The sequence below is a fragment of the Drosophila grimshawi genome, unplaced genomic scaffold (assembly GCF_018153295.1).
Source record: "Drosophila grimshawi isolate 15287-2541.00 unplaced genomic scaffold, ASM1815329v1 contig_311, whole genome shotgun sequence".
Lineage (NCBI taxonomy): Eukaryota > Metazoa > Arthropoda > Insecta > Diptera > Drosophilidae > Drosophila > Drosophila grimshawi.
Window position 1 is genome coordinate 28223512 of NW_025063098.1, and position 26827 is coordinate 28250338.

Here is a 26827-nt window from a genome sequence, read left to right on the forward strand (position 1 = left end):
ACTACAAACCCACACACACACACACACACACTCAAAAACACACTCACTCACATACACACTTAAATACATAGAAAAGAGGAAAAGTTCATAGCTCGTCATGGTTGCATTTATCTTGTAGATAAATCACACAAACGCTGAGAATGAGAGAGCAAGCGCCCAGGCCGGCAAATTGTAATTAGATTTTCCGCGTTTTCTTCGATGCTTTTTGCACTCTTACACTTGATGCGTTTGCAACGGTTAACAGTTGCACCTACGGATACATCGCTGGAAATGTATCTGTAACGTGCACTTAGTGCCTTCTATTTTTTTTAATCATTAGCATTTGCATAAAACATAATACAAATCGATTATGTAATACGAGCGAATGTGACGCACTCAGTTCCGCTCAAATTTCAATCAATCATCAGCACACGACTGCAAACTCAACTCTGTCTGAACTCTTGTTTCTCTATCCAACTAACTAACTATCTATCCACCTGTCTATCTATCCACCTGTCTGTCTGTCCATCTGTCTGCCTGTCTGTCTGTCTGCCCGTCTGCCTGTCTGTCTGTCTGAATGTCTGCCAGTCTGCATCTATCTAACTGCTTAATGCACTCGCTCACAGTTCCTGTTATTTTTCAATTATTTATTATTCTTTAGCTGCTTCTGCTTTGGATTGCACCACCTCATCTTCTGGCCAGCCACGCTCTGCACTCATTTCCTCAGCCCCACTTTTCACGCGCACTCACATTTTTGATTAGCTCTAAGTTTAATTCGCTCTAACTGTAGTCTAGTGTGTAATAATTTATTATTATACTTTATTTATTTCCTTATTATCTAAGACGTATCTCGCATTTAAGCAGCAAAGTTTTCAATAAACAAAAAATGTTACAAAAAAAGTTACACTCAAACACACACATAAGATATAAATATATATAGACGTATATTCTTACATATATTTATAAATATTTATTTATAAATAAAGCAACATACGTACTGAAATTGTGCATGACTCAATTTATTCAATGTGTTCACTTTTGGCACAAGGCTAGCTTAAAGCAGTAAATCGAGGCAACTCACGTGCTGGCTTTGCACATGGGATGTATTCTACAACGCAAAAACACTTGCTGGCATGCTGTGGCCATATGCCAAGGACACCGCTGCCACATATGTTAGTTAGCCCACCCACTCACACATCCCCCATGAGCATCCTGTCGTTGGTTGTCACGCCTCATCCCACCCCAACAGAGGCCTGTTCTCGCTCGCAGAAACATATGTCACTGCTGATTTTGGGACACAAAGTTGATTGTTCCTCGCTGCTTAGGTTAAACGAACAAATGCTTCAGATAATTTATTACTTATGCACATGAGCATAGCTTAAATATAAAATATTGGTACTCAAATTCATACAATTGAAATGCATTGATTTCGTGCGCTTCATTTTAACACCTGATGATTTGATAAATACGCAGTGATTCAGCAAAAAATAGAGAAACACAATATTTAAGTTGTGGTTAGCATGGAATAGAACGGACTTAAAAGCCGCTTATTAAGCTATGCAAAAATCCCCGTTAAATTGAAATCAGGTTTCGATTAACCTCGAAAGAAGCGCTCACTAAGTGTACTTAAGTGGTTCCGTGATTGAAAATCTCAAAAGTTGAATCATATCTTAGTCAAATTCAACTATTAACTCTTGTCAATTATAAGTTGGGTTTTGTAACCGTGAACCTTACAAAATATTCATCAATATAAAGCAAGTTTCGCTACTCAAACCAAATACAAACCGAGTAGAATTCCATACCATATTATGTATTCTGGTTTAACCAAATACAGGTTTCGTACTTAATGCACTGCAAAATAGCTTAAGTGTGTATGGGATGAGGGAACGACTATTTTATTGTGGAAATAATAATAATATAAGTTATTCAAAGAGTAAGAATGGCGTTCTGCTAGAGTAGATGTTTGACTGGAAGACACCTTGTATCCGTGACCAAATTATCTAATAATATCCAAAATTAATACATTTGTATGAAATTTATTTATATTATTTATATTTTTATTAAATTGATGCTTAGAAATATCTGGAATATGTTGAATAATACGGAAGCTGTTGCTTATACCCCTTGAAAAATCACAAGAATCTTTTTATCAGACTGCCAGACAGTTCGGCTCGTTTATAAATATAAATACAATTTACATAAATTTATGATGCCCTTTCAGCCAATACCACCAAATGTTGTAAATTATTATCTTTTATCTTTCCTCATTTCTAAGCTGGATAACTTATGTAATCGCGAACTTGTAGACCATTTTGTAATACTCGTTTGGCCATTTCTAGTCAAACAGATTTTACAAATTAATTTATTCCTTTGTTTGGCTTGATTTTTGCTGTTTCGTGCCTGGGGAATTTTTTACAATCGGAATATTTAATGAACATCAACTTGTTACATGAGGCTCTTTTAGTGATTCCAACAAATTAATTGATTCTTTTATGTTGTTAATTTTTCCTGTTTTCTGGCCTGTAGAATCAAACACGCACGCATGGTAATTTTATGTATTTGTTTTAGTTTTATTTTACGGTCTTCTTAAAACTTATCTGTACAGTTCTACGGGCACGCTTACTTCTTCTTCCACCAGCCGGAGGAACCGCCTCCGCTGCTGTAACTGCTGCCGCTGCTGTAACCGCCGCTGTAGCCACCGTGACCGCCGCCACCATAGCCACCGCCGCCGTAGCCACCGCCGCCGTAGCCACCGCCGCCGTATCCACCGCCGCCGCCGCCAGTGTGGACAGTGGTTGTGTAGACCTTGTAGACCTGGACATGACCGCCATGGCCGCCGCCATAACCGCCGCCGCCGCCATAACCGCCGCCGCCGCCATAGCCACCGCCGCCGGAGTAGCCACCACCGGAGTAACCACCGCCGGAGTAGCCACCACCAGAGTAGCCGCCACCGCCATAGCCGCCGCCGCCGTAGCCGCCGCCGCCGTGTCCACCATCGATTATCTTGATAACCTGAACACCACCGCCGCCGCCATAACCACCGCCGCCGCCATAACCGCCGCCGCCATAACCACCACCGCCGGAATAGCCACCACCGGAGTAGCCACCGCCGGAGTAACCACCGCCGGAGTAGCCACCGCCGGAGTAGCCACCGCCGCCGTAGCCACCACCGCCGCCGCCACCCTTTCCAAGGAGACTCAAAAGTCCACCATGGGCCGAAGCTAACGTGGCGACCACAACGAGTAGACACACAAACAGCTGTGTAAAGGAAATAAATTTAAAATAAATACAGCACGACGAGAAGGACCCTTAATCCTTGTGGCCAAATGGGTGAAACGCTCAACTCACTTTCATTTCGCACCGAACGCTATCGCAGCAAACGAAAAACTAATTCGAATTAGCCAAAACGCTTGCAATTTATGAACAGCGCCAGCCTCCCGGCTGTCTACGAACGAATCCGATTAAACACAGCCAACAAAAACAACAACTGTTCAAGTTCAAGAACAACAAATTATTTGGCCAAAAACTAATTAGGTAAGGTGAGCTATTTTAGGCACTCCGAATTTTGCATACTCTTCCAGAACAAAGACCAGTTTTCTCAACGAAAATTAGTTATTAATTTAGAAATCTGAACGATTGTTTTTGTCGCTATATTATATAGACAATAAAGCTTTTCTTGGAAGAGCTTTGAAAGTGCAATTATTAAAGTGAAAGAGTCTTGTGAAGTTGCACAAAAGAAAATTTGAATACCAACATATATATATTAATATCGATTCGTCTTAGGAGTAAAGTTTATATATATATAAATATATATATGATAAATTCTGAGATGTTTTATTGTTTACGTTGTAAGGGTACAAAAAGCGACATACGACTGATCAGAGATAGTTATACATCTGTATCCACGAATTGAGAGTTGGCCTTTGGAATTATCTGGCAACCAGAACCGAATCTGGTTATGAATGTTGGTGCCTCTCAGAAAGTATATTTATTATGTGCATTAGTACCGGCTTCGGAAGTGTTTTCTATGGTGTGTTTACTAAACTAGTTCTTGCCGAATTGATTAGCATTTCATTAAGCTAAAACATTTCAAATTCGGTTCGAATCAAACACATTGATTGGAGAGTGATCTCAATTCCCCCAATCAATCCGTAAGTCGTCAATTTATAAAGCCCATTATACCATTATACCCTTGTTTTTTTGTTTTCAACAACACCAAAATTTATTCATAGTCAACAACTGTCCAAATAGTTGTTCAACAGACAAAATTACTGAAATTGTATGCTGCCCGGCTTGCATAGGTAGTTTTGTGAGTAGTTTACAACACTTTAACATACAAAACACAAAGCGAATGACAATAAAAATCTAAATAAACATATTAAAGTGTTGAATGGATCCACTGGGCATGGTTTATAATTGCAAAACTGAAAGATGAATCTGACATAACTAAAGCCTTGGCATGGATTACTGTGCGGTAGCTAAGTGAATGTGAATACGAATCTTGCAGACTCAAAATCAGATGTTCATAAAATGCAATAAGAGTTATAATATATAGCAGGAAATAGCAACTAAATTCCAATTAAATGCATATAACAAAGCGATGAAATAGAGATAAACTCAAGAGACAAAATTAGTGGTCATAAAAAGAGAACTTGTCAGCGAAAACAAATTGAACTGTTTAAGAGTAATAATTAAAAGTGAACTAAACATAAATTCGATATTAGCTTAATAGAAATTTGTACTTTAAGTGGGCCTCTTAATTTGTTTTTTTTTTTTCTTTCTATTAATTGTATGTAAATTATTAGAGGAAATGAATTTTAAAGTTATATTCGAAAATTAGCAATAAAGATATAAATAATTTGACATTTAATGTCTATTTTGAAGTGTTAAGGTCGTAATGTGTGAGCTATGATGCTAACATGGAAATGTTAAATAAATAAATAAATAAATAAATAAATACCCATAAAAAAAATAGAACAATATTTTGTAAGCCCTTCTTCCGCATATAGGAATAAAACTAGTTTATCAAACTTTATGACCTTTATTTAACTATGCTTATCCAGAAGTTAACGTTTTTCTTCATTTCAAATGAAATACCTACAAGGCTGATACTAATTATAGAGCTCTACAAGAGGTATTTATCTCTCATCCTTTCTAAGACATTTAATTTAATTTTACAGAGCTTTAAAAGTAAACCAAAACATTAAATAAAATATTTTTAAGATGTGTACATAATAATGAGCATCGTACAAAGTCAGGTAATGGCTTCTAGAACGTCTTCAATTAAATCGCAAAAGTGAAAATTTATTCAAAACTTTTGCATGATGTAGCACGTAATAAATCTAAGAAAAACAAAGCTGCCGCAGAGTAAGTGCTTAAGAGCCTACTCATGAGCTTAGTGGTTGTTCTCGCTTATATCCTTTTTGTTACCTTTTCATCATCATCGATAGACAAACAGAACACACGCGCTGTTAATTCTGTGAAAAATTCCCAATAGCAATTGCTCTAAATTTAGGTTTACACACTCTGGCATTGATGCCATATTTATTGAATGCAGAGCGAAAAAATCTGTATTTAATTTCGAATTGCAATATTGTTGCAACATTGTACAGATTGCCAATAAGTGCTTACACCTACTGGCATAGGCAGGCTGGCCAGTCAAAATTCGATATGTTATTTTAAAATAGTGATTAAAATCCTTTCTTCCTTAGTTGCCGCTCAAAATTGTATGGTGAGATACTGCCAGAGGATTTTGCTTAAGAGACTCTTCTCGAACAAGAGCTTTGCTCCGGCAAAAAACCTGGCAGGTAGTTGCACAGGACTGGCAATAAAGTAGTCGTATTTTCGACCATATTGCTAGCAATGTTTGAGAAACAATTTAGAGCAGCTTAAAAATAGGCACCAAGTAGATGGAAGAAATGCCAACAGCAGCTGTCACTGTGCTTAAAAGTATGCAAAGCTTTTAGTAGCATGCCACAGCACCCAACGTGGCGCCTTAAAGCAGACAACACAACGACTTTTAGCAATTTGACAGTTAGTGCAATGCAACAGCTAGTTATGTGCAGCTGTCATGCCCCAGCAGGTTGCCCCTTAATTGCTGCACTTAACTTGCGACCATCCGTCTGGCAAGTGGCCACAGTTGTGCTTGACAAGCTCCGCAATTGTGTTGCATGTTACAAGTGGCAATTAACACGCATGCGCTTCAATTTAAACAGCATGATTTATATTTCGGCACACTTTCGCAGCGTTGACTGCAGCAGCAGCTAACTCTGAAGTTGCACGTGGACTTGACCGTTTATATAGAATCATAATGTCAAGTGCATGAGACAGTTTGCTTCGAAGTGGCATGCAACACGCAACCAGGCAGAAAAGTGAAAACAACAAGTGGCACAGCTGAAAGTGAGCTAAAGACCCTATAAATAGATACACATACACAATAACTTGGTAATTAAAATGGAAACACCTCAATAGTCACCGTAAGTGGGGAACACGAAATAGTAAATACAAAATTAATGACAATTAAATAATAACAAAAACAAATAAATAAAATCAAAATAAACACAAAAACGGCTGCTTTCAGCTCAGATATTCGCACCATTGAAATTTAAAGAATCAGTTTCTGCTATTTCAAGATTGAAGTGTAACACATTTTTTGTTCAGTGTATGAGTGTGTGTGGCCTGCACAATTCAATTAGCAGATTTCAACCGCATTCGGGTCGCATTTGACCAGATCGCAAATATGCATATCTATATATATATATATATATATATATACATGATTAGGTCTAACACATAACTGTTGGCCACATAATTCAGGCAATGAGTGTGGCAAGTTATGCTTGAGATGGTGCAGTAAAAGTCAACTAGATACATTTACAGCTACTTATCTAGAGTTCGGTATTTGACCACTTATTGGACTCTGGGCGCTGCCACTTTCGGCGAAAGGCCGTAAAATCGCTCAACTAAAACAGTCGTAAAAAATGTTGATAGCTTTTTGGTAGAATTTTCGTTGGATACAAACAGAATCAACAGACATCGCTGCTGCCTCAGTTCAATTCCAAGCGGCGTGGCAAGTGCGTGTGTGCAAAGTAAAGATTTCCACCAAAAATAAAAAGGACGTCCAACGACAACAATGTGGCAAGTGTCAGTGTTGAGCATATATGTGCTAATGGCGCAGGCGAAGGCCGAGAGTCGCTTTAATGGCGGCACTTCCGGCCTAAACAATGAGCCACAACAGCAGCAGCTACAAGTGAATCTCAATGCCTGGCAGCCATTGACGGGCCACAACAATTGGCTCATTTTGCAGGCAACGGCGGCAACATCAATGCAGCAGCGCCAACAGCAACAGCAGCCAAACCAACAACAGCAGCAGCTACAACAACAACAGCAGCAACAGCAACAACAAGCAGAGCAGCAACAACAGCGACTTCCTGTCAATTATTACGCCTACAATCATCGCTATCAGGCAAACGAGGAGGCTGCCGTTGACATCGGAAATTACAAACAGGTGCGGCAAAATCGAAAAGTTGGCCCTTCCAGCTACGTCTTAGCCATAAGCCAGTCGATACCGAGACTCCAATTGTCGCCATCTGATGTTGGGCAGGATGTTCGCCTCAAGCCGGAAGCGCGCAAAGCTGACAATTTCGTGGCCTTAACTAATGCCGCCGATAAGCCAGTTGATGGCCCGAAAAAGTCATCGCCTCCATCATTTACAATTAACAACTATTTGGAGAGATTTGAGCGAGTCATGTCTAAGGTGCGCAGCTTTTGTGACACAGTGCGTGAACTCATCAGCATAGAAGCTGAGGGAGCAGAGGAGCAGGAGATGGAGATGGAAAAGCAGCTTCGGTCAGGTAAGAAATTACACTCAGAAAACTAAATATACGTAAACTCACGTAACCGTGAACCATTTCAATGATGAACAGAGTTGCAAGAATCTTTAGACAAGAATATATTTTTAGATTCAATGTTTTTATTATAATATTAACAACCTTTCAATATATTAATTAAAAAAAAGGCAAAGAAAAATTGATTTAATTTTAGAACTAAAAACTTGCAAATATTAAGCATCATTTGCATTTTTCATGCTCACAAATTTTTTGAGCATATTATTTTCTGTGTGTATGATGGCTAAGAATGTTGATTAAGTTTTTATGTCCCTAATGTTCGCCTGTTTTTCCGACTCGACGCTCAAAGGCCTGGCCACTTAATTAAGTTCAGAACTGCGACGCTTCTTTTATCTTCTTCTTGCAGATACCCAGTCAAGTCAATTGGAGGACAGCACTTTAACAGCGACATCAAAGGAAGTTCAAGGTCGTCACAGTCGTATGCCTGCCGTTTCGCAGAGCCGCAAGCTGAAAAAGTTGAAAAAGAAAATTCAGAAACTGCTTTTACCCCTACTCATTGCATATAAACTGAAATTTCTGACGCTGATACCCGTTCTAATTGGTGGTCTGACCCTGCTGGTGGGCACCACTGGTCTCGCTGGCTTCTTCTTTGCTCTATTTACGGCAGTGATGAGCCTGAAGTCATCAACAGGTGCTGGCCACTCCAGCAAAGCGATTGTATTAAAGAAAATTTGAGGGCAATTCCCATGTTTGCTCACAGCGATTGATTTTTTAGATTAAGTTACAGACTTAAATGAGGCCCTTAAGCTTTAAATTGGGTCCAGTTAAGCCGTTAAGCGGTGAGGTGCGATGGCTAAGATTGAAAAGTTTTTGCCTGAGTGAAATTAAGTAATATAGGCAAAGCAGCTGCTCAACCTATCAAAGAAGTTTTTATACTCTTGATTTGGTTCAAATTGAACACAAATATTTGGCTAATATTAATCTATTTATTTGTAGTTTTAAGATACTATTTGTTAAAGTAGAACTATTATATTTATTAATTATTTATTTACTATATAGTATTTCAACGTTCTTCTTTTTTGTTTGCTTCATTTTGTATTTATTTATTATATAGTAGCTCAATTGTCAATTTAAGATAATCAAATTGCATCGAATTTTGTAAAAAAGTAAATTACAATAGTTATTTAATTTGAATAAACAGATTTTCTTGTTGCTGTTTAGTCTTTAGTCTAATATACCTGAACTTAGTTAGGGCAACAACAGTAACAACACCAACAACCGGATGCCAGAAAATCGCATTAACACTCAAGAGACGTTAAAATGCAATGAGTTGCCAATATGGGATCATGACATGAATGTGACGACAGCAAAGCGTTTGCCGTTGACTGCGATTAGTTTTCGGAACCGACACGTTTGAATTTTAATGTGCGTGGCCACCTCACAAATGAACTAACAGGTAACAATTACATACACGCACCACACTATTACACACTCCAACATTTCGACAGGCGATTGAATATGTTTGCGCCTAAGCGATATTTAATTTAATTTAGTCAGCTGGCGAGTTGCGGCAAACAATAAACCCAATTGGAATAACAGCTCACAAATATTTAAATCAAATAATATTCCGATCAAAACGAATGCGTTGCTTATTGGACAAAGGATGTTTTGAAATTAGATTATGTACGCATTAATTAGATTTGTTGACAGCTACTTAAATTGAGCTGCACGTTTGGAAAGTTTACAATATATATAATACTAATTTTATAATTAAGAGTTGGATTTAATGTGCGAATTTGAGTTTTATTGTCTTGCAGTTTTATGTTGGGAAAGAGCTAACAGTGTTTTTTGCGGGTTTTAATTATATTTGCGAAAACTAACTTGAATATTACGCATTAGTGCAAATTATGACATTTTAAACATGTTTTTAAATAAGATAATAAATTTAAACACTCTCTGACTCACGAGGCACAGCAATTTGCTAATTTGAAGAGGGGTAGGCGGTCTCATTAGCAAGCATTTCTCTTGAAAAAATATATCAGCAGCTGAAATGGCAAGTGAACCGCAACGCGGCAAAGTAAAATGCTTGCCAACAATAATGAAGAGTTTTAACTTGTTGATGTCTGAGCCATGGTAATCATGCAGACAACAACAACAACAACAACATCGGCCAATCCGTTTATTAAAGTGGGGAAAACTTAATGTGTACGTTCACGCTCAAGTAAAACTGAATCGAAAACCAGAACAGAAAGAAAGCAAACGAAAATAAGTTTGAGCAAAATAGAATAAAACAACAGCAACAGCAATCGCGGACTATTAGCCACTTGGCCAGAACTGCAGGTAGCCCAAAAACCACTCAAACGCAACGATCCAACTATGCGGGTGCATAACTCAGTTAGTTAGTCAGTTAGTCAGTCAGTTAGTTAGTTAGTTACTAGTTAGTTTGTTAAGAAGTGCGCTGCAGTGTAGAACTGTATAATCGGAATGCGCTTGGCCAACATTATTCTGTGTGTGTCCTGCCTGATTGCGGTGGCACAGAGTCACAGTTTGCCGCCAGCGGTGCAGTTGGGTGGTGCAATTGTTGCCGCCGTTGAACAAGATGCCGAACAGGAGGCAGTTGCTGAAGCAGCAGCAGCAGAAACAGCTGAGCAGCGGTGGCTTCAGCTGGCAGAGCAGAAGCTGCGAATGCTCTTCAGTGATGAGCTGAGCGCTGGTCAAGTGACTGAGGTCCTCGAAAACTGGACAGCCGAAGGTATTTATTATAGCATGCGAATCTCCATAAGTTAAAATTGCATGCCACTCTAACAATACTATAATAAAGTTGAATATGAAACGCAATAATATTTGAGTTATTTATAAAATAGAATTCCTATTCATTTATATTAAGTTTGGATTAAAAAAAGGATTCAATTCAAATAAATATCCTGTGAGGTTATTAGGCTAACAATTTTGAATGCGTTGTTATTTAAAATGAATAGTTAAGTTGTATTAAACAAAGTACTTTATCCAAATAGAGTATTATATAATTATGTTTTTATTTTTTCATATAATTTGAAATATGTATTTTATAAGTAACAAAAAATACTTAAGAGTTCCCATTTAATGATAAAGACTTCAGTGGCGAGATTTATTTTATATGTATTTTTTATTATTATTATATACATACTTAAACGCGTTTAATAGCCAATTTTACTACTGCTCAGTGCACAATTAATGCTTCCATTCACACAACTACTTTCCAGCTCGGGGCAAGCATCGCAAACACAAGAAGATGCTCAAGATGCTTTATCCACTGCTGGGCGCTGCGGTGCTGGCCAAGTTGGTGTTGCTGCCCTTGATCTTGAAATGGCTAACGGCGCTCTCGGCCTCATCATTTGTCATGGGCAAAATTGCGCTTGCCGCTGCTGGTCTTTTGGCCTTGAAGTCCATGATGACGCACGATCGACTGGAGATCGTGCATGCCACATCATACGCACCAGCACTGAAGAGCTATCATGCAGATCTATCATCGGCTGGCAGCAGTTGGATGCCAATCAAGCAGCATTATATACCACTGAACGTGGCCAAGGATGGAAAGAATTTGTATAAGCCATTTCTATAAGCGATCGAATTTGTCTGTTAATGTTTAATATGCAGTGTTAGTTGTTAGCCAATAGGCCCAAATAAAACCACATAACTTTAGTTTGCTGCTGCTGCTGTTGCTGCCTGCTTGCCTGCTTGCTTTCAATCACAATTAATTAACACATGCCTAGGCAAATGATGTTACGTGGACCCAAAGCAAAGTCGCACAACTCGACCAGGTCTGACAATGCGTCAATGCGTGCGGAGAGCCGTTATGCATAAAAACGGTTTATTGCGATGGACGCGACGCGATGCGATGGCCAAGACGAACTTCCGCAATTGCGTCGTGTTGCAATACAGGTAAAAAGACGACAACAATGCGGCTTATGTAAAAGCCAAAAGCAAAATCAATAAACAGGTCGACACAAATCAATCAGCATGCAGCAGATGCAGCCAACAACTTGGGTGGGTATTCAGCGAGGGCTGTCACAACAGTACGCAACGTAAACTGTAAGTTGCTCTTAAGTCGCAACACATCAAACCAGAAACATCAATTTAAAAAAACAATTATTAATAACCTTTTATACTTAATGTAGAATATATTCTTCAACTTAAGTTTCTCTTTTCTCTGTGGATTAGCACTGAGTGTAGTTTATATTTTGTTGTAAATTAATTACTTTATGTAAGCACTCAAAGCCAGAACTGAAAATTACCCAACAGTCGACTCTGAGAATGCCCCCTAGAGTTATTAACTATGATTGCGACTGTGGCAGAGTTGTGCTTGCGCCACGCAAGTGAAAGTTGTAGGGCGAACATTTTATGGTAATACAAAAGCACACAATACTTCAAATACAAATACAAACACAATTGCAGGCTGGTTAGCGCAGAAACAGCAAAACGCGACAACAAAAACGATGTCGAATGCTAGCCGCATATCTAACAAATCGATCAACAAGGCGTCGCCTCTGTGTGCCTCTTGGCTGACTCTTCTTTCTAGTTAAGAAAATAGACAGAAGAGCCACGTGACGAAGACCTAATGCCCTTACAGAGTTTTGACTATTTGGCAATTTAATTATCTGTTCTTCAGCAATATATTTAAGCATATAAACAGTGTGATATAAAAAATGTCATGTCTCTGATATTAATGGGAATAATTAGTTATATTATCAAAACATACTTAGGAAAATGTGCCTGATTTTAATCAGAATAATTATTTATAAAATCTATGATTTTTAGATTTAGTTATCTGCTCTTCAACCATATATTTCAATATGTTAATGAATATCTAAATGTCTCCGATATTAATCAGAATAATTATTTATAAACACAAATTGATAATTTGAAAAACATTGTCTAATATATTTAATCGTATAATTGTCAAGTTTGAAAAAGAAAATGTATTTTTTAAATACTACGCACATGTCAGATAAAAAAAAACAACAACAACAAGTCGCGATTGTTGTTAATTTCGTCAAAATATTCCATTCTCTGCTAGAAATACCCTAACCAATGATGAAAGTGAAGTTGCAGGCGGGTGTTGTCATCGTTTTGTTGTTATTTTGTTTTGTTTTTTTCTATGGCTAAAGTCGCATCTCAGATAGTCTGTTGAGCTGACAACATTCTCAGTGGACGCTTCGATGAGTGCGCAATGTTTGCGACTCTCACGAGATTACTTAACCAGACCATTTAGCATAGATACAGCAACAACAACAACAACAACTAAAACTTCAATTTCAACTTGAGGTGTTTGTTGTTTGAACATTTGTGTCAGCAATTTCACTTTCTTTGAAGCTTGGGCAAATGGGTTAAAAAACAACAACGCTCTGCCATTGTCAACTAACTGATGAGAGGCCCTTGGCCTGTGAAAGTAGTGTGGCCACTCCCACAGGCACAGTTATAGATTTTTGGTTGGGAAATGTGCTCATAGCTGAAGTTTTTGGGACTCATGGGGCTATGACAGTTGCCTCACCAACATTCGGCTACAATGTCAATGATTTTGCGGGGCAAAGTGAATTGAATTTAGTTTAGAGTTCGGCCAAAGTGCTCACAAGGTATTGCCCATGAATTTTTCAGAGACCCAAACCCTAAATAAAAAAAGGTCTGCACTTTCTCAGTCGCAGTCTGACGAGCTCTACGCACAATATTTACAATTCATATTTGCGCAAATGAAAAGAAAATCAATTTCACCTTTCGGTATTTACGCGTTTAACCCAAAAATGTTCCCAATAGCTTCTTTTTGCTGTCACTCGATACTTTTAGCTTTATTTCTTTTCAATCGGCACTGGGCTAAAGGGGGTCGGGGCAAAAACGTTTAACTAATTTGGAAGAAGTTTGTTTTTGGCTGAATACTTATGCAAAAGTAAACAATTAGCTTGAGTCAACAGGAGTTTTTTCTTTTTGCAATCAAAGTTCATTTTAAATTGATGAATATAAATTTATTAAATATTATTATTATAAAGATGTAAGTAAGGGATAAGTATATTGAAGTTTTTGGTTGTTATACATACTTTTCATGGGTTCATTTTTAGGTATACTTTTGCAACTTTTTAGACGCATGTGATCTCTTTTTGTTGCGTGTATTTATGTTATTTCATTTTATATTTATTTTTTCACTCAAATTAAAGTATCTTTTGGCGCATTCCTCTGTCATTTACCCAACTCTTCCTCTTTATTTTTGGTATGCCAAATTTAAAGATTTTATTTATTTAATATGCATACAAACACGCAAATGGGTCAATAGAACGCACACTGATTGGCCCCAGACACCTTAGCAACGTTTGCCAACTCGAGCTGCAAAAATATGTCTGGCTAATTTAAAAAGTAAACGCGGCAAACAACAACAATAACAAATGGTGCTATAACGTATGATCGACTAGAATGTTACCCTGCTAATGTTAATATTTATTACCTTAGACTACTAACGGTTAGTAATTTTTAACTATTTTATTACTATTCTTAAGCCATCACTTACTTAATCTAATATGAATAATAATAATAATACACAATATAATAATATTACAATTATATTCTCATTTTTTATGACACAAAATAAGTTTACCAAAGCTCTATATGAAATTTAAAATAACTCATATTCACTGCTTACAGGGTGTCATTAATTCGAGTAACACGACACTTGACCACACCCACAACACTCAAACACAAAGAGAGAGGAAAGTATGCGGCACAATTGGTTTATGGCCACTTGTTGCGGCTAATTGAGTGACGCCAGTCAACAAATTGTACGCACACGCTATGAACCTTATGGATTATAAATATATATATATCTATATATACAGTGGCTTACAGTTCATTTCGGGCAGTGTCTAGCAAAAATTTTAAAGTGCTATAAAGTTTAAACAAAGAAACAAACGCAAAATGTTTAAATGCCAATTTGTTTTATGTTATATCACGTTTGAAAAGGAAGCTTCAGTTTTTATTAAAATATTAATTAATTAACTAAAATTAGTCAAAACTTAAAACATATCCAAAATACATGTTACAGTTTTTTTGGAACAGTCTTGGAAAAGTAACATATTAGGCGTATAAAAACTTAAATAAGGATGTTAATACTTAGTATGATATCCTTTAGCCTTAATAACTCCCCTTAACCTATTATTCATGGAAGATACCAGCTTCCGGGTCGTTTCTGGACTGATTTTGCTCCACTCATCCAGCAGAGCATTTTTGAGATCGGATCTGTGATTCCTGATGTTATTTTCCAGCAGAGCCCACAAATTTTAAATAACATTTAAGTCTGGAGACTGGGCCTGTGGAATTATCGTGTGGGGGCAGTTCCAGATATGCCAGGACTGTACTAATCCGGACTTATGCTTGGCTTTTGTCCTGGTCGTTGTCGTGGTAGAACCGGAAAGTACGTCGGATTCCTAGCTTCTTGGCACTTTGGAGTAAATTTTCCTTGAATATATTGAAATACACACTCTTGTCCATTGTTGTTTCAAAAAACACCAAATTTCCCACGCCGGCTTCCGAGATACATGCCCATACCATGACACTTCCTCCGTCGTGCTTGACTGTTGCCTTTAGGATTTTGGGACTCAGCTCAGTATCGGACTGTCGCCACACATAAGTCCGTCCGTCTGAGCCAAAAATGTTGAATTTGGGCTCATCTTCAAATATGAATTTGTTCCAGAACTCCAAATCCTTGTCCAAGTGGGTTTTGACGAATGCCATCCTAGTCCCTTTATTTTTGGCGCTTATAAAGGGCTTATTCCGTGGTACTTGGGCATTAAAGTCATGGTTGCGCAGAACCCGGCGCACAGTTTCCACACTGCACTTTTTCCCCATTTCATCCTGCACCTGTTGAGTCAGTTTTGGAGCCGATAGCTTGGGATTTTCCCTTATTTTCCTGATGATCCTCCGCTCCTCCTGTTCGGTGAAAATCTTGTTTGGTGCATTTCTGCCCTTGTCCTCTATTCGATTTTCGTCGACGAAGAGTCGAATGATGTTGAATACAGTTGTGGTGCTTAGATTTACCATTTTAGCTATTTGGCGATGTGAATATCCAATCTGGAAGTGTTCCAGGATGAGATTCCGTTGCTCAATGGTAGTCCGCATGTCCATAGTCCTTGTTGGCTGGTGGCACCCGAGATGCAGGATATAACTAAACTGACTACGAAGGATTGGTCTATTTATTCCAAAAATAATCATCCCGGCGTAAAAAATCCAGGTTTTATGGCACCCAGGTGTCCATAATGCCACTGCCCGAAATAATATGTAACCATAATTTCAGGTACTTTTTTACATAACCCGGCCTAGCCGGTGGGGAAACCCCAGTTTATGGGGGTCATATATTCATTATGGTGGTTAATATATGTACCTGCCACCGGTCTTTGGAATTTTTGAAAAATATTGGATAATTTGTTAATGGCAGGCAATTAAAGTTTTTGCTAGACACTGCCCGAAATGAACTGTAACACACTGTATATATATAGATAGATATCTATGGCTGACTGTTTTTGGCAAGGGCCGCCCGCATTCAAGCCTTTGTGAAGCTGTCAGAAACGCATTACGCCAGAACGAGAGAGAAGCGTTCAAAAAGGGGGAAGGAAAAAAAGGTTAGCAACAATTGACAGCTGTGTCGGGTAAAAAAGAGAAATTATTTATATGATTGGCATTTAGAAATTTCATTTGATTTGACATTTAACTGGACAATTGATAACTGACTCACACACACACGCCAATCGTTGTTGCTGCTGTTGTTGTTGTTGTTGCGATTGCTGCAGGAACCGGCGAAATCAGGTTTTTTGATGCCCATTGCAAATTGCAAAATATTCACTCGAAAAATTACATAACTTTCACTCCACGCTAAACGACGTCAATGAATGAATGCGAAACTGGACCGCAACTTAGCCAAAACGAAAAAAGAGGTTGAGTGAAGGGGTAAGGGGGGGTTTTTAGTAAAATAACAGGTGAGTTATCATCAATGAATGCGTGGAACTGATGAAATATTTGGCGTGCCTCGAGCTGCAACGGACAATTATGCAAATGAGGAGCAACAAGTGAATCACTGCTGCCAAACCCGAGTAAAGGTATGCGATGCGTATGGTCGTGGTACACTGAGAAAATTAAGTGTGGAATCAAATATTTGAAATTCGTCTGTAACTGTTTAATTTGCTTGCTTTATAATTATTATAATTAGTTTTAGAACTTACAAGAATTCAATTCAACTACAGCTGGGATCAAGTACCCAAGAAGGCGTTTCGTACTCAATTCTTAAGCTTAAATTACACCTAACTTGACTTAAGCTGAGATTCTACTTGGAAAGATCCAGGAAAGATCATCCCAAGATGATTTCTTATATTTAATACACTTAAGCATTACCTTAATCATCTTCAAGTGTGTAATTTGAAGTACGTTTTGTACTCACTACTTGGGTGCGTACATAATAAATTTATAAAATACTGAAATTAAGAACTAAGTGCGCAACTTACTTACCTTTTTTTCTATGTGTATGTGGTGCGTATATGGGGTATGTTTAGCGTACTTTCTTTTTTCTGTGCCTTTTCTCAAGTTGTTTTTGTTTTTTTTTCGTATTTTTAGGCAGCTAAAACAATAACCGAAAATAAAGGCGCGTCACTCATACGCAGCGTGTGACAGGCCGACGCCCGTGGGCTCCGCTAAATCCACACAGAGCAATAACAACAATATTGAGCACACAGCATTTAGTGTCGCATATCGTTGTAATATAAATGAAAGTGAGTGAATTGGGACTCTTGTTTTTGTTTTTTGTTGTTCAATATTTTCGTCTCTTCAATGGATTGGCTTTAATAAGCCGCTGGCTTAATAAAATACAAATTGTCTTGTTCCGATTTTTTATTGTCGACATTTTTTCATATAACTTTAAAACTTTAATGCCATATATTTTTTTGGCTCTAAGACAGAGAAATGTAGAAATGTTCACGACGAGCGTGTGATCTCTGTAAACGTGACTGGGAAAACATTGATAATGAATCAGTTACAGCTGAAAACGTGTTTGAGTCCACATCAATTAAATATGCAAAAAAAAAAATATTTGAAATAAAATAGCAACATTTTTTGTGTTCTCACTTTTCAAAATAGCAAGGCAACATTTCATTTGTCACTTATTCGCAGTCCACTCAAAAATAAACTGAAACATACCAAAGCAAACTGAATTGAGAATCTTAAACTGATATTTTGAAAATTGCTTAACGGTAATCAGTTGATAACAAATTCAAATTGCAAATAATTAGCACTCAGGCAAATGATTATACCCCAAATCATTGCAACAGTCGTAGTTGTGATCCATGCGATTATGGTCGTAAGAGGTGCTAAATGTTGTTTCGACATGGCCAAAAGGGGCAAACAGAAGATGACCCATTTCCATAAGCAGCAACAGCAGCAGCAGCAGCAGCAGCTCCATAAATGGTAGGCTCCAAAAATATGCAGCGACCGGATCAAAAAATTAGCAAAAATATGAGTCTCAACTCTGCCGATATTGCGAGAGTCGAATGAAAGCGGCCTTTAAAGTTGGCTCGAAGCATATAGTGGAGGAACAAGCAAAAGCAGAAGCGTAGCCGCTTTTGGGGAGGGCGTGTATCGATGCCATAATTACCTGAGCCTGAGCCTGAGCTCATCATGGGTGCCCAGCCAATGATGCCAATTGTTTGCACTATGCTCCACTCGAATTCCACTCGGATTCCGCTCGCTCTACTGGCCAAGTCCAAGTACAAGTTTCTCTCCGTAAACTTACACGCTGAAGCTGACGTCGACGTCAACGTCGACGCTGGCGTTGAATTTGACGTTGAGGTTGACGGATGACGACTTTTTGGGAGGCGTCGGCGTCGGCGTCGCTGCTCAAAAAACAGTTAAGAAGAGTCAGCAGCAAATGAACATATTCACTTAACAAACAAGTTGACTTTATTTTTCTTTTTCTCTTCTTTTTTTTTTTATTTTGATGTTGTTGTTTGGCCCGTTTGTGGCCGCTATAGTTACTGTTGTTGTTGTTGTTATTATTGTTGTCGTTGTTGTTGTAGTCCCCTAGATTTATGCATGTGCTCGGTGCCTTTATTTTCGCGTCTTTATTTTTTAACTTTTTTGGTTAGCTTCCGCAGTCGGCGGCGACTTCGACTGCGTCTTGGCGGCTTTTTTTTTTTTTGTTTAATTTACTTTTGAAATTGTTTTGTAATGCGCTGCGACGACGATGACGCTGACGCCAGCTGCGCAGCTGCCAGAAAATGTCGCCCAATATAAAAGGCTAGACGTCTGCAGACTTATGCATCAAATTCATCTCGAGCTCAGCAAAAGCAGCAGCAGCCAGCAGCAGCTAAGGATTAAAACGCGTCGCGTAATAATTAAAGAGATCAATCAAAAAAACCACCAAACTTAAACGAAAATGAAAGTGTTCGCCATTGCCTGTGTGAGCCTCTTATTGGCAAGCTGCGTTTGGGCCGCGCCCGGCGTGCAAGATAATAGAATCGAAAGTGACAATACGCTCGGAAGGGCAGCCCGGTATTTGGGCGCCTGTCTCGACAGCGATGATATGGCCACCTGTTTGGCCGTTAAGGGTATTACCGCATTGAATCGCGCTGCAAGGAGCAACAACATTGAGCTGGTCAATGGCGTCACCTTCATGAGGTGTGTTTAAGTGCGAACTTAGTGTGTGTGTGTTCTTTGTGACAGTGTATAAGCCGAGAAAAAAAAAATGAACTAGAATTTGACTAGCCATTTTTTGATTGGCAAGTGCATTTGAAAAGCAGATGGATTTTATGGCCTTAAAGAAGAGCTCTCATTTTGAAATTTTGCTCAAATCTTACCACAAATCAAATTTGATTATTTTAGGGTATATTAAATATTTTGTTAGGGAAAAAGTTTCTGAATATTTGCATATTTTTAATATGTGTTCTTATAACAGGAAAAGTTTTAGTGAGCATAACGAAAAAAAGTGCACACATTAATATTCATTTATCTGAAAAATATAAATTAAAAAGTTGTTATTATGTTGGACAGATTTGGGGCAAACACATTTACTCAAAGAAAATTTATTTCCCAAAAATTGGAAGTTATTTTTAAAAAAACGCCAACATTTTTTCTGACTTTCAGGCTAATTTTAGTTCAAGGGCATACATTTTTCTAAGTGTTTGAAAGTAAATCACTGAACCCTAAATGAAATTAAAATATGCAAAAACAAATTACGAAAAATGCTAAAGTTGAGTTTCGTTGTCTTTGCAGAGATCCTGCCAGTCCTGTGCAGCGCAGCGGCAAGTCCTTGAGCGAGCAGGACATCTACGCCGAGCTGCCACAAGGCGAAGAGCGCAATGGCCGTCTGGTTGATTTGGCCATCTCGAGTGTTACCGACTTTTTGACCACGCACAATCTGGAATTCAAATTGCCCGCTGAGACCACCCAGCAAGTGGCTCGCGCTTTGGATGAAGGTATATAAATACAAATCAACTTCAAGCTGGACAGCCATTATGTTAACTGTTAAATTTATTATTTGTTTTAGGCCGCGGCAAGATCAAGAAGATGATTGGCCCCATTGCTTTGGCCATTGGCGCCAAGTTGTTCGCAGTGATTCCCCTGGTGCTTGGATTCCTCGCGCTGTTGACCTTCAAGGCTGTGATTGTGGCCAAGATTGCTTTCGTCGTGGCTCTGCTCGTCGGTGGCTCTCGTCTGCTGGGCGGCTTTGGCAACAAGTTCGGCGGCGTCGGCTCCTTTGGCGGTGGCTACAACTCCAACGCCTGGTCTGCTCCCGCTAGCCCTGGCTGGAGTTCGGCTGCCTCCTCGTCCTATCCCTATGCTCGCAGCATTGCTGTTGATGATGCCCAGGAGTTGGCCTACTCTGGCCAACAGCAGCAGCAGCAGGAACAGTAATAAGCAGTTAGCCGCCTTTGGCCTTTTGGCCAATAGCCAAAAATGTGCCGTCTTAAATTGAAAGTTTAGTTTGTAGTAATTTATTTGAGAGCGTGCAGCTGACGCGTTATTAACTAATTAATTTATTGTATTACATTACACAACACGACACACACATCAGCAAAATTAGTCATGAAAATAAAAATCGATTATTTACCGAAAATATAAGTTTAATGCAGAAGTTTTGCTTGTAAACAGTACAACTGTGGCACGACTTTCCCAAGGTCTAGAGCAAAGTAACTGGTTTGTGTGTGACAAAAATAAAATACATGCATGTGACACTCTTCAACACTTTGTGGCAACATGTTTTGTGTGCCAGGCAATTAAAACTTTTTGCCTTCTGGTTCGCTCCTAGCAGCGTCAAACTCTAATTGATATATATACATACATATATATATATGTATATATATATATATAATTATGTGTATTTTGAATTTGGTTTTGGCATATGAGTCGGCTCATAATTAAAATTTGTGGTATGCCAGTTGGTTATATGAATGCCTATTGCCTGGGCATGCTCATTGTTAAACTTTCTACATAAACGTCACATTAAGCGATCGGTTAAAGATATATATGTGTATATATATATATATATATATATATATATATGTACGAGTAACAGTATGCAGGCATGTGCGACAATTTAGCTTTCTTTCTTTCTGCGCAGATTTGTCAAAAGATTTAGAAGCAATTGAAATAGAAAACGCGACACTTTACTAAAAGAGAATGAAATCGAAAGCGACGTTGAAAGCGGCATGCGTCCACGCGTCTTTCACTAACTGGGCCAAAACGCACATTAAGTCAACAGCGGCGAGGCATACCAAATATGGCCAAGTACGCCGGCGACTAATAATCGGTTTAATGAAATTCAATGGCATGGCTAATGAGACAACGAGACCACAAGACCACAAGACAACCGACCTAAAGAATCTGGCACATAAGCAAATGGAGTCACGTTCCCATCGGACTGGCCAAAAGGCGTGGCAACTTTGTTGCATGCCAATTAGGATCGGCTAACGGTGTGATAGCTCCCTCAACTTGTCAGCCAAAAGGAAATTGGGGCATTTGCTTATATAAAATATTCAACGAAAAAAAAAAAACAAAAACAAAAACAAAACAACAACAAAAAATCATATTCAAAATGTTCGGCGACTTCCCTTTCGTTTGGGACGTGGGACGTACGTGAAAATATGGTCAAGAAATTTTTGTGTTGGGTGCCCATCGACAATTGGCCGTTAAGTCAGCTACTGAAGCCAGCTACCAGCAGCATACGCATAAAATTTGCATAAATTTGTTGTGGTTGTTGTTGTTGTTGTTGTTGCTGTTGTTGTTATTGATGTGCAGTGCAGCGTTTGTTTTGTATTTTTGGCCCGCGATTTCTAGCCATCCAAATTGGACGCGTACAAAATCGAAAAGGTATAAAACTCCGTGCCATTGCATTCAATTAATCACAAAGCAATTTCCACTCACAAAACCAACAGCAGTGTGTGCGCTGAACGGTGTGGATACCACAAAGGATTATCATTAAACAAAAATCAACCACCCCCCCTCAAAAAACAGAAAACATCCATCTCTAAAAATGTGCGCGAAATTTGTTTGTGTTGTGCTCGTGGCGAGCTTTGTGTGCGGCTCTTTGGCTCTGCCCTCGCAGGATAACAGCGAAAAGGATTTAGTGAATATGCTCAACAAACTGGATAACGAGGAGTCGATTTCGCTATTTGGCGGCCTACGCATCGATCGCACCGAAACCGGTCGCAGTTTTGGCTCCGCCAAGTCGCTGGAATCATTTGAGGATCGTGCCGAACGTTATCTGGAAACGCATGAGTTGAATCTCTCATTCTCTGGCGATGAGCAGTCTGAGAACGCCGAGAATGTTTACAGCGGACGTGCCATGGAGGGTGAGTAATCATTAACCGCAATGCCGGCGTTGGCTTTCATTCCAGTTTGTCTGACCGTGCAACGGTGACAAGTTGATTTGTTGCACAAAATGTGCCACAAAATGTGTCGAGTGTCGCAGATTGCCTGTCTGCCTGCCTGTCAAGGGGCTTCATATTGCGCATACGCCACAAGCAACTAATGGTTGTCTGCTTTGAGCTGGCTGCGCTCGTGTTGCATACTTTGCGGCGACGACTGAAACTTTAACTTCAGCATCTTTTCGTTGCATACTTTTGGGCGGTGCGTGCTTTAATGCTAATTTAATGGTTAATTGTCCACAGAATCGCGCAGCAAGCGCATGAGGAAGATGCTGGTGCCACTGCTGTTGCTCTTGAAACTGAAGAAGGCTATTGTCGTCAAGGTCATGTTCACCATCATCAAGTTCATCTCACTGAAGGCGCTGGCCATCTCCTTCCTTGCCCTCATTCTGGCTGGTAAGTCACTTATTTCGAAATGGATTGAATTACGTATTAAGCTATTAACTCTCATCGCTCAGGTGCCACCTTCTTCAAGGATCTGTTGGCCAAGAAGAAGGATCACATCACCACTGCCTACATCACTGGCAGCCCATTGAACGCCGAGATTGTGCACTCCGATTGGAACCGCAATGGTCAGGCTAGCGCTGCCGATTTGGCCTATAACCATTATGGTCTGGCTCAGCCCTTCTAAGTTGGCCAACATGAAACACAATTAGCTATCTCTCAAGTCAGCCCTCATCCTTTGCTATCCTATCCTATCCTACTTCTTATTTTCATACTTTCTGCACTTTCCTCACCACTTCCACCCCCCTTAAGAGACTTAACCCTTTCCCATGGCTAAATTCGTTGTAGCGTTGTAGTCAATAATTATTTAGTTGTACTTAGTTAGTTAGCTGCGACATACCAAAAACCAAAAAAAAAAAAAAAAGAACACATAACGATGACAACCGATAAATACCAAACTCGACTTCGCCAGCTCAGGACAATGCACAAGGAACACATTTATACCCATGCTTGCGCTATATTTATTGCACAATCAGGAAACATGCTCTCCCAGCAGACATGCAGCTCAGGTTCATAAAAACAAAAGCAAAAACAAAAGCAAAACAACAAAACAAAAGAAAACGATATGTAAGCAATCGAAATACTTATGTCTGCTAAATGACTTTACTTACTAAGTATTTATTTGAATAATTTATAGCAATTGAATAAAAAGAATTCATGAAATGCAAAATAAAAGTGTGTATTTTATTTAAGATTTTCAAAAACAGAAAGAAATTTCCATAAATCGAATAAAATGTCATCATTTTATTACTTTCTATATATTTACTGCTGCTCCCATTTAGTTTGTTACATATTATTGCGCTCAGCATAATGACAATGACTAAACAACTTCAACAAGTCATCAGCATAAACACTAGCCAGTTAGTTAGTTGCTCCAATTAGGCTAAATAAGTCATCGTCGACTTCTAGTTATGAATTAATTGAGAGATGTCCAACGAGGCACGCGACTTTTATCTGCCCCATAATTAAGCAAGTATCTGTGAATTTTCTTTTCGACTTGAGAAAACTCGGTCCGTGGGGGGGTCTAATGGTGACAAAAATTAGACACACGTTGCGCTACGCTGAACGCCGTGGCGCAGCGAGGAGCCGCAGAGGAAAGCGAAAGTGCCGCCTATTGGCCAAGTTGGGTTTTGGCTTCGGACTCAGTTGAACGACTCTGGGAAGAATTTCGACCACAAATCGTGGGGTAATTAGAAAAAGTTCAAGACAGCAACGGTCGAAAACCAAACGCGGCAATGACTTTGCCTTGTAGTACTGTGGTGCGTAGTGAAAGGGAAATGGGTATAAAAGGTAAAACCATAAAAATGAGCTGCTGCAGTCGCACCCAAGTTACCCAAATCATTAGACGTACTTAAGCAACAAAATACAGCATGTTGTTGATCAAGACTTTGGAGTATCTGTTTTATCTCGCCTGCATAAGTTTCTTCTGCAAATATATTGAGGCAGCCAGCTTACAACCGACAGAAGCAACTACAATGCAAATGGAGTCACCACAAAAGAGTCCAGCTGCCACTTTGAATGAGTGTGAAAGTTCATCGTTTAGCTGGATGTGCCTGAAGATCGAGTTTGTTAAGATAATGGAACGTTTAGCCGAACAGCAGGAGTTGAAAGTGTTGCCAGGCGTGACTGTCGTCAAGGATGAAAATGCAACGGAGATGAAGACTTCCGATTTGATGGCTGGTAAGTTTAGCTCACCAACTGCAATCCATCATTTTCATATATCAATATTAAAGTATTAAATTATATTATTGTATTTAAAATAACTCATAAATTAAAACGACATTCTATAAAAGGAACTTGACAATTTTTGTTTAGCGAAACTAACAAAAAGTAACCAGTTATTATTTAAAATTATCTAAACTAAATACTTACTTTCAATGCAGAAGGGATCCGTTTTGTTTTTTAACCATAACCCATTATTTAGAAAATTAAAAAGTGCTTGTTAATTAACACATAATTGAAAAATGATTTATATTTTGTAATTTGAATTTTACAGAGGTAGCTCGCAGCTATCCCAGCGATCCGAACACGCGCCTCAATGGTTATATTCTGGCCAAGCTGGAGAATATATTGAGGACACGCGTGCTGCGCTTTCGGCTGCTGGACGAGACGAGCCTGGAAGAGGGGCGCAAGCACAAGTTTGGCAAAAAGGGTGGCATGGAGGCACTCGTTGCAGTGGGAGTCATGATGAAGGGCATGTTGATGGCTCTGGGCTTGGGCGCCATTGCAATGATGGCCGGCAAGGCGCTAATGACAGCGCTAATGGCTTTAACTCTGAGCGGTGTGCTTGGCCTAAAGAGTTTGGCCGGTGGCGGCGGCAAGTCGACGACCTACGAGATTGTCGCCAAGCCCGTTTATACATCCAGTCACTCGCATTCCGTTAGCCACGAGGATGGACATGGACACAGCGGACACTATGCAGCTGGCGGCGCTGGTGGAAGTGGCAGCGGTTACGGTTACGGCGGCTATGCACGTTCCCTCAACTTGCAGCAGCCCAACCAACTGCAAATGTTGTAACAATAACTTCTCTGATATTTATTTATTTTATTTATTAACTTTCGTACAGTATTAAACTATTATAAAAAGAAAATCAGCAAACAATTATTTATTTATTTAAAGTGTAAAACGTTGTCAAGTTCTCATAATGCAATCAGTCTCAAAGTTAGCTTTGAAATGCAGTTGGCTATATTTGCCCAACTAATTAGTATAGATATTTAATCTTCTGCCAAGTTGTTGACTTGTTGACATGTTCTATTCGCGTTTGCTGACCATGCTCCTGGTCTGTGCTGTTTGCCTAACTAATTGCAATCTTTGGCATTTTAAGACATAAGGAAATGAAGAGCTTGATTCTATGCTCAGATTGTGATTACTTACAGCTCTACAAATTTCCGCTTTTGATTCGAGATCGTTTTCAAATTTTATTATAAGTATTTAATTTATTTTAATGCAAGAAAATCAAAGTCCATTTAAGTCATTAAAATTAGTCCAGCAAATAGAAATAATTATTTAAACTTATTTCAGATAAAAATACAATTGATTCATTAATCTTTTTATGAAGTGTGAAAGCCATTTATTTTGGAAATTTAATTAGCAACTAAAAGGCGGTCAATAGACTGAAAAAACTAAATTTGCACCTGTTAACTGTAAATTAGCGAATCAAATTTCTTTTTCAGCCTAATTTAACAATCGCATCGATTTTGTCATATAAAGCCAGGCAGAAAGAACAGAAGATCAGTTGTCTCAAAGCCAAGAACAATGAAGACTCAATTCAGTGGTTAGAAAATATATCCAAAAGTTGGTTTCAATCATTAATCTTTCCCTTATCGACAGTGATATTTGTGTTGCTCTGCTCAGCATGGACTTGTACAGCAGCGCCACTTGCAACGACAATCGGGCCAACAACAACAATGGCAATGACAACGGATGAGGAGCCAGCGTCAGCGGAATCATCATTAACGCCGGAGGAGGAAGTGGTGCTTCTAAGAGGTCTGTCAGATGAAAACGAAATAGAACCTGTAAAATCAGAAAAGAGACATCCGGCACCAAATCATTATCATCCACATATGCTAGCTG

At 39.0% G+C, this 26827-nt stretch overlaps 6 protein-coding genes across 6 annotated transcripts; 5 read left to right on the forward strand and 1 right to left on the reverse strand.

Annotated features, from left to right (window-relative positions):
* Positions 1-2598: 2598 nt before the first annotated feature.
* LOC122322480 (ctenidin-1) lies at positions 2599-3333 on the reverse strand. Its single transcript, XM_043214787.1, has 2 exons — positions 3328-3333; positions 2599-3237 (listed from the first exon to the last, which is right to left on the reverse strand). Exons 1-2 carry the CDS (start codon positions 3331-3333, stop codon positions 2599-2601), a joined length of 645 nt encoding a protein of 214 aa, XP_043070722.1.
* A 3814-nt stretch (positions 3334-7147) lies between these two features.
* Positions 7148-8561, forward strand: LOC6569767 (mediator of RNA polymerase II transcription subunit 15). Its single transcript, XM_001996016.2, has 2 exons — positions 7148-7832; positions 8233-8561. The coding sequence occupies exons 1-2, from the start codon at positions 7148-7150 to the stop codon at positions 8559-8561; spliced, it is 1014 nt and encodes a 337-aa protein (XP_001996052.2).
* Positions 8562-10310: 1749 nt separating this feature from the next.
* On the forward strand, positions 10311-11501 carry LOC6569766. The gene is made up of 2 exons (XM_001996015.2): positions 10311-10578; positions 11069-11501. The coding sequence occupies exons 1-2, from the start codon at positions 10311-10313 to the stop codon at positions 11425-11427; spliced, it is 627 nt and encodes a 208-aa protein (XP_001996051.1). The 3' UTR covers positions 11428-11501.
* A 7685-nt stretch (positions 11502-19186) lies between these two features.
* Positions 19187-20892, forward strand: LOC6569765. The gene is made up of 3 exons (XM_001996014.2): positions 19187-19502; positions 20097-20299; positions 20371-20892. The coding sequence occupies exons 1-3, from the start codon at positions 19261-19263 to the stop codon at positions 20736-20738; spliced, it is 813 nt and encodes a 270-aa protein (XP_001996050.1). The 5' UTR covers positions 19187-19260; the 3' UTR covers positions 20739-20892.
* Positions 20893-22356: 1464 nt separating this feature from the next.
* Positions 22357-23381, forward strand: LOC6569764. The gene is made up of 3 exons (XM_001996013.1): positions 22357-22675; positions 22994-23146; positions 23209-23381. Exons 1-3 carry the CDS (start codon positions 22357-22359, stop codon positions 23379-23381), a joined length of 645 nt encoding a protein of 214 aa, XP_001996049.1.
* A 1217-nt stretch (positions 23382-24598) lies between these two features.
* LOC6569763 lies at positions 24599-25771 on the forward strand. The gene is made up of 2 exons (XM_001996012.2): positions 24599-24934; positions 25251-25771. Exons 1-2 carry the CDS (start codon positions 24625-24627, stop codon positions 25769-25771), a joined length of 831 nt encoding a protein of 276 aa, XP_001996048.1. The 5' UTR covers positions 24599-24624.
* The last annotated feature ends 1056 nt before the right edge of the window (positions 25772-26827 follow it).

What these genes read in the sequence shown, in the direction of transcription:
- LOC6569767 (XM_001996016.2), top strand. Translation starts at nt 7,148, where the DNA reads ATGGCGCAGGCGAAGGCCGAGAGTCGCTTTAATGGCGGCACTTCCGGC. An exon ending in GGAAAAGCAGCTTCGGTCAG is followed by an intron (nt 7,833 to 8,232) that starts GTAAGAAATTAC and finishes TTCTTCTTGCAG; the next exon opens with ATACCCAGTCAAGTCAATTG.
- LOC6569766 (XM_001996015.2), top strand. Translation starts at nt 10,311, where the DNA reads ATGCGCTTGGCCAACATTATTCTGTGTGTGTCCTGCCTGATTGCGGTG. An exon ending in CGAAAACTGGACAGCCGAAG is followed by an intron (nt 10,579 to 11,068) that starts GTATTTATTATA and finishes ACTACTTTCCAG; the next exon opens with CTCGGGGCAAGCATCGCAAA.
- LOC6569765 (XM_001996014.2), top strand. Translation starts at nt 19,261, where the DNA reads ATGAAAGTGTTCGCCATTGCCTGTGTGAGCCTCTTATTGGCAAGCTGC. An exon ending in AATGGCGTCACCTTCATGAG is followed by an intron (nt 19,503 to 20,096) that starts GTGTGTTTAAGT and finishes TTGTCTTTGCAG; the next exon opens with AGATCCTGCCAGTCCTGTGC. An exon ending in GGCTCGCGCTTTGGATGAAG is followed by an intron (nt 20,300 to 20,370) that starts GTATATAAATAC and finishes TATTTGTTTTAG; the next exon opens with GCCGCGGCAAGATCAAGAAG.
- LOC6569764 (XM_001996013.1), top strand. Translation starts at nt 22,357, where the DNA reads ATGTGCGCGAAATTTGTTTGTGTTGTGCTCGTGGCGAGCTTTGTGTGC. An exon ending in CAGCGGACGTGCCATGGAGG is followed by an intron (nt 22,676 to 22,993) that starts GTGAGTAATCAT and finishes AATTGTCCACAG; the next exon opens with AATCGCGCAGCAAGCGCATG. An exon ending in CCTTGCCCTCATTCTGGCTG is followed by an intron (nt 23,147 to 23,208) that starts GTAAGTCACTTA and finishes CTCATCGCTCAG; the next exon opens with GTGCCACCTTCTTCAAGGAT.
- LOC6569763 (XM_001996012.2), top strand. Translation starts at nt 24,625, where the DNA reads ATGTTGTTGATCAAGACTTTGGAGTATCTGTTTTATCTCGCCTGCATA. An exon ending in GACTTCCGATTTGATGGCTG is followed by an intron (nt 24,935 to 25,250) that starts GTAAGTTTAGCT and finishes TGAATTTTACAG; the next exon opens with AGGTAGCTCGCAGCTATCCC.